This window comes from Zingiber officinale, chromosome 6A (genome assembly GCF_018446385.1).
Source record: "Zingiber officinale cultivar Zhangliang chromosome 6A, Zo_v1.1, whole genome shotgun sequence".
NCBI lineage: Eukaryota > Viridiplantae > Streptophyta > Magnoliopsida > Zingiberales > Zingiberaceae > Zingiber > Zingiber officinale.
This window is the reverse complement of record NC_055997.1, coordinates 67,362,408-67,368,840: the sequence shown is the minus strand read 5'-3', so window position 1 is coordinate 67,368,840 and position 6,433 is coordinate 67,362,408. Positions and strand designations below refer to the sequence as shown.

Below are 6,433 nucleotides of genomic sequence, written 5' to 3'. Positions count from 1 at the left end.
GATTTACCTCCCTCGTGAGACCTTAGGTCGGGTGCGACGGGAACGCTGAGGACAAGCGTTTCGCCTTGCCACAATCATATTGAACCTTAGGGTCAACAATGTCTCCTTGATCTTCATCTTCCAGAACTTCTGTTTCTTTGGCCTCTTGGCCAACGGGACAACGCCGACTATTGAAGTAGAGATTTTGAAACGCCGAGGCCCAAAATTGTCAGCTTTGGAGCTTGTCTTACTTCGGAGATTAGGCACGGACAGAAGGGCTTCGCAAAGGCAAGCTCCACTGCCACAGCCATCGTTCCCGTTGATAATTAGCTCCTTGATTGAGCACTAAAGGGGAAGATTTTAGAGGAGGTAGAGCTGTCGAGGAGCGGTAGTCGGGGAAGAAGTGTGAACTGATTTTTTTTTCCTAGTCTTTCCTATTCCTTCCTCCTTTCTGAGGAATTTTTTCCCCTAGTCTTTCATTCTTTTTCTTTTCTCTTACATTTCCTCAGGGATTTTTTCCTTCTTGAATTTATTTCCTGCTTCAATCCATGCCTCGTCAATTAATATGCTTCAATTTATTTTCCTTTTTCTTTTGATTTATACTAATTTCAATATGTAAATAAATTAAAATACAATCTAATTAATAACTATAACTGTTTTAAAATAATTTTAAACAATTTAAAATAATTTTTATGAAATTTAAATAATTTAATTAAGTTAATAAAAATATTTTAATATAATAGTGTGTATAGTAATTTTGATTGTTGAAATAATTTTTTTAATACATATAGCAGAGCGTTCTTTTATTTTATTTTTAAATACCATTTTCATGATTTTCATAATTTATTTGATTTTTGTCCAGCTTGCTTTTTCATTGGAGGGTAAAATATAAATTATCAAATTATGAGGATAAATGACAAAATTTGAAACATTACACGGAACAATATAAACACGCTAGGGTTTTGGGGAAGAGCAGATCGAAATCTCTGAAGAAGAGACCATGAAGAGGCTATATCATTTCTCCTTCTTCTGCAAAACCGTGTCTTCCACTCGTTCTCCTCACCCCAACGATGCTGCCCTCCTCTTCGCCATCTTACCTTACTCGCCCTCCGCCGCCGCCGCCGCCGCCGCCGCCTCCGCCACTGGGAAGTACATGTTCAGGGCCCAATACCTCATCCACTCATGTGGTTTCGACCAGGAGAAGACCACCGAGGCCTTGAAGCTTCTCAAGGGCATCCAATCGCTGCAGCAGCCCGACTCCGTTCTTGCTTTCCTCAAAAGTTACGGCTTCGATGACGCATCAGTAAAAAGGCTCCTACTTTACTTCCCCAAATATCGTCTTTGGGACGCAGAGAAGACACTTGCCCCAAAGTTCCGAGCTTACGAAGATCTGGGTCTCTCCCCATCCGACATCGTCCACCTCTTCCGGAAGAATCCCTCCTCCATCAGAATGAAACACGAACGCATTGTATCTAAGATCGAATTTTGGCAAGGCCTTCTCAGCTCCAAGGATGCACTGGTGAAGTCGATCAAGAGAAACCGAGGGATTCTTACGTGGAGCATTGAGAAGAGGATCCAGCCCAACCTTGAGTTGCTTCGGGAATGTGGCCTGGACGACCAAAAGCTCGCCTATATCTTGCGGAATCGCCCAATGATCCTGTCACTTAATGCTGATTTCTTGAAGTCCTTGGTTAGTCGTGTGGAGGACTTGGGAGTGCCACAGATATCGGGGATGTTCCATTGCACTCTTTGTGCACTCGTCACGGTCAGTCCAGAGAAGTTTAATACGCAAATGGAATTGTTCCGGAGCTTTGGGTGGTCAGAGGCCGATTTTGTTGCGGCATTCCAGAAATGTCCTACCTTTCCCCTAAAGTCTTCGATGGCTTTGCAGAGAAGAATGGAATTCTTGATAAACGAGGCTGGATATGCCTCTTCTTACATAGCTATACGTCCAATACTATTGGTAATGAGCTTGGAGAGAAGGCTGATTCCGAGACATGGGATCTTGGCAACCTTGAGGTCTAGGGGGCACTGTGAAAATGATTACAAATTAACAGCATACATGATGCTTACCGAGGCCAAATTTGTAGAGAAATACATTATCCTCTACAAGGACAGGTATCCAGATCTGAGTGAACTCTATGCAAGCTTAAACCACTCTAATGCTTCTGATTCTGGACATCAATGAGTTAAGTCATTTTCCTCCTTGCTGAGTTATAGTTCATGTTACCATTTTTCACTGAATGGCTTCTCTCCTCTGTCAAACTCTAAGCTAATATTTATGCCAACAAGCATGAAGATTAGAAGAATTCACAGAATCATGATCTTGATTTTGCTTCTCAATCTGCACGAACTTAAGAACAATTCACAGGATCATGATATTGATTTTGTGTCAATTGAGCCAAAATCTCTCAGATTCATTACTGGCTATGTTAGACAATTGTTACTGCAAGAGACATCCTTCTTTTATGAACATTCAGTAATCTACCCTTGTTTGAGTTGTGGCTACTCATCGATAGGTTCTGTTGAATGTTGCACGGTTGTCTCCTAACATATTTTTATAAAGGGAGAGGGACCACTGCCACATGGATGAAATGTTTTGAACACTTCTGAATTTTGTCGATTGACTTCCAATATGGATTAACTCGAGTCAAATTACTTTTATAAATTATAATGTTGTTTTATCTTACCTAGCTCACTTGTTTAGAAGGGTTTATTAACTTTTACTCGTAAAAAGGATAATAATTTTTATATATTTTATATAATAGCATATTGGCTTTAATGAGATATCAAACAGTTGCTTTGGATTTATAAGGTTGGTTTTTTTTTTTCTGATTGTTTATATATCTAGGGGAATTTTTAAGGTCTCATACAATGAAAAAAATTATATTTTTCCAAAGGTGAAATTGCAAAATGAGGTAAGTTTGGAGAAAGCAAGGTAAGGATGGAATTCGGAAATTTGGTTTAGAAGTTTTTTTAGACAATTAATTATTAGATTTGTGGCCATAAATGTGAGTATTAAAGATAAAATGATAGTAATAATAAAAATTGATGCACTATTTTTAAGGGAGTTAATTTTCTTTTTACCAACAATAAATTATTATTATTATTATTATTATTATTATTACTATTATTATTTTGATATTCGGAGTATAATTTTTAGAATTGACTTCTAGAATATTAGTCCTTTATGAATATGATCCTGTTAGTTATTTTTGTCACATCAGCATGATATCTCATGATTGGCTGCCAAGGATTTCCACGAGGAGGGGGGAGGTATTTGCTACTGGAGACACATATTGACACACCACCTGGCTCAAGAGATTAGATTGTTTTCTGGAAATTTGATCTTGACTCTCATATGGCACTATTATTTAACTATCAACTTGGTTATGTCCATAAGGATAATTTTTTTTCATAAAAAGTTAATTAATCAGGTTAGGTAGTGTTAAATTTAGGATGATCAATTTGATCCTTCGAAAATTTTTCATTGGTCACCAGAGTAAATTGGAAAGCGCTCGTAATGGGCAATCCAGGAGTCCAGCATCCTTTAGTTGCCTATTCTATTTGGAAGAATTTTTTTTTTGTAAATTCATTATAATTGAGGTTCAAATCGTGAATATCTAGATGATAATTTTAATGCTCTATCGTTGTACCATAGTCCCGAGGGCACAAATTTTTTTCATAACTAGTAATTATGATTATAATTTTATGATCAATTATTGTTGCCTTCCTTTGGTGAAACCATTGTAGTCGTGGTGACCATAAATCAACCCATGGATTTTTCTTATGAAATTATTTTTTAACCCAGGATGAAAAAGGGTATTTTATTAAACAACTGCAACTTTGGTAAATTCATCAAGAGAGAAAAGAAGCCTTACGAAAATTTGCAGATTTTAAAGAAATTTAATTAATAAATTTATATTTTGAAAAGAAAGAATTAAATATTTAAATTACTGTCATTCTATCAATAATAGAGTGTATACTTGGTATGTAGAAATAAATAATGTGAAGTTAATATTTTTATACTCTCTTTGGTGAAGAAGAGAATACAGTAAAAAAATTAATTTAAATTTGATTTGTAAAAAATTTAAAATAATTCCCACTTATCAATTTTGGGGAGGCCTAATATATGTTTTTTTTTGGATTGAGCTCTCATCTCTCCTCGATCTTAGAGGTGTACTTCAGTTCTTAGGATGGACTCCCTTTTAATAATCTTAATGATTTGACTAAAGGTTTTGGAGTTGACCTTTAATCTGTTCAAGGTTTTAGAATTGAATCCACTAAAGATTATAGAGTTGACCTACAAATAGTCTCTCTTAGATCTTAAAAGTTTATCCAATATTTGGGATCAAGCCTCCCTGATCTCAGTCTATCGCCTAAAGGTTATAGGGTCAACCTTCAAACAATCTCTTCTAAACTTTAGAGGTACATCAAAAATTTCAAGATTGAATTCTCATAGCCTCTTTCAAACCTCTGAGATATGCCCAAGGTCTTGGGATTGAGTTCCCTTTTAACTTTAGTTGTTCGCCCAAAGGTTCCAAGGTTGACCTTTAATTTTAGAAGTCCGCCCAAGGTCTTGAGATTGAGCTCTCCCTTAACATTAGCGTTTTGTCTATGTTTGGGGTCGACCTTCAAACAATCTCTCTAGTTCTCAGAGCTCTCCTTTCAATGACCGACTTCTTTAGCTTGACCTCGTTGTATTCTTGCTCAACTAATATGGATCTATTTGATGACTGACCTCTCCAACTCAACTAGATTCCTATCTATATTTACTTAGGGAAGGCTCGCATACCTCTCCAACTTGACCTTGTTCCCTTTCATCTTCACTATTAGAAAAATTCTTCATCGACCAATCTCTCCAACTTGCCCTTGTTCTGTTTCAACTCCACTATTAGGGAACTTCTTAGGTGGACAACCTCTCCAACTTGATGTTGATCACCTCCATTAGGAATATTTTTTCTTCAATGATCCTTTTCAGCTCAGCCTAGTTACTCATAGGGCCAACTTTAGCATCCTTCTGACCTGAATACACTAATTGAGTCTCGTATATCTCATGCTGCAAAAGGTTGGAACCGCCAACCTAGCGGCCCCCTCAACCCGGCCCCACAAGTATGAGAGGGAGTAAATCACGGTGAATACGGGCCCAGCTATGACATGGTGGTCTCAGGTGTTTAGCACGGACAGATATTGATGTTATCGCATTTGCTGCCGCAGACCCTCGACCTCTCGACTCATGCTGCAAGAATCCATGTCATAACCAGTTGATCCCGCCCATGGGGGCGAGTCTCGTATATCTCAACTCTACTTGAAGGGGTCCTACTCCTCGAGCTCTCAAGTCTCAACTCCAAGCTCTTCCGGTTCTTCCCTTTGAGTACTATGAGCTCCCCAAGCTCTTTGAGCTCTCCAAGCTCCCCAAACTTTCTACTCCGAGCTTTCCTCTCAAAATTCAATAGGTTAGTCTTCTCAAGCCGGCCACTATGCTTGTGCAGTTGTTGGCCACAAAGCAGCCAGTCCACAATCATTATTTTTGTTGTTAATAGCTAATAATAGCATAGCAGTTGACATTAATGGAGGCAACTAGAATTAATAGTCATTGAGCTAAGATTAATAACTTGATAATTGAGATTAACGGTGGCGGTTGGAATTAATGATTAAACAATTGAATGATCCATAATTTCTTGATAATCATGGTCACTAACTCCATTGATTTTTTTTTTTCAACCTATACCTATAAATACCAAGATATATTCCAATGCTGTATGTTATACTTTTACTAGATGGCTCTATCTATCTTTATGCTCTTTTGTCCACCTTTTGGCTGCAATTCTTAGTTTACTTGAGTATTAGAGTGGTGTTGTCAAAAAAATTATGATGCTTTTGACATTAATCCCTTTGTGTGCAGGTTAAACCACACCATGCAAGTCGAATTTCAGCTCCACCTCAACACTCATTTTATGAGCAAACTTTTGCGACATGAACAGGTCAGACCATGCTATGCAGGTTGGATTATACCACCTTAATTAGCCTTGGCAGGAGATTCCTCCAAGTAATAAATACATTTTGGTACAAAGCAAGTTAAGAAATTTGGATTAACAAAAGTTTGAAGGGCGTGGAAGGCAATTGGGAGATATTGGAAGTGTGTAGCTCGGAAAAAAGTCAAAAAGAGCGTATGTGTAACAGAGCAACTACAGAGTACTTGATACAATACTATAATTATTTTTTACTTTCGGCTTTATTATTGTAGCAATTATTTTCTAACTATTATGATGTTGTAACAAGTAATATAGCAGAGCAACTACAGAAAACATTTTCACGGTATTTTTAAATATAAACATGGTATGGGATGTGGGTATGTGCTTGCTGTTTTACATAATTTATTCAATTATATTTATTATTTTAGATGTTAATGGGAATGAATCATAATTATATAGACTTATCCTTTATGCTTAAT

At 37.2% G+C, this 6,433-nt stretch overlaps 1 protein-coding gene across 1 annotated transcript; it reads left to right on the top strand.

The window, feature by feature from the left end:
* Positions 1 to 923: 923 nt before the first annotated feature.
* Positions 924 to 6,217, top strand: LOC121996477 (transcription termination factor MTERF8, chloroplastic-like). Its single transcript, XM_042550465.1, has 2 exons — positions 924 to 2,167; positions 5,885 to 6,217. The coding sequence occupies exon 1, from the start codon at positions 980 to 982 to the stop codon at positions 2,165 to 2,167; it is 1,188 nt and encodes a 395-aa protein (XP_042406399.1). The 5' UTR covers positions 924 to 979; the 3' UTR covers positions 5,885 to 6,217.
* Positions 6,218 to 6,433: the final 216 nt, after the last annotated feature.

Bases quoted from the DNA above. Each gene is read 5' to 3' on its own strand.
- LOC121996477 (XM_042550465.1), top strand. From the start codon at position 980: ATGAAGAGGCTATATCATTTCTCCTTCTTCTGCAAAACCGTGTCTTCC.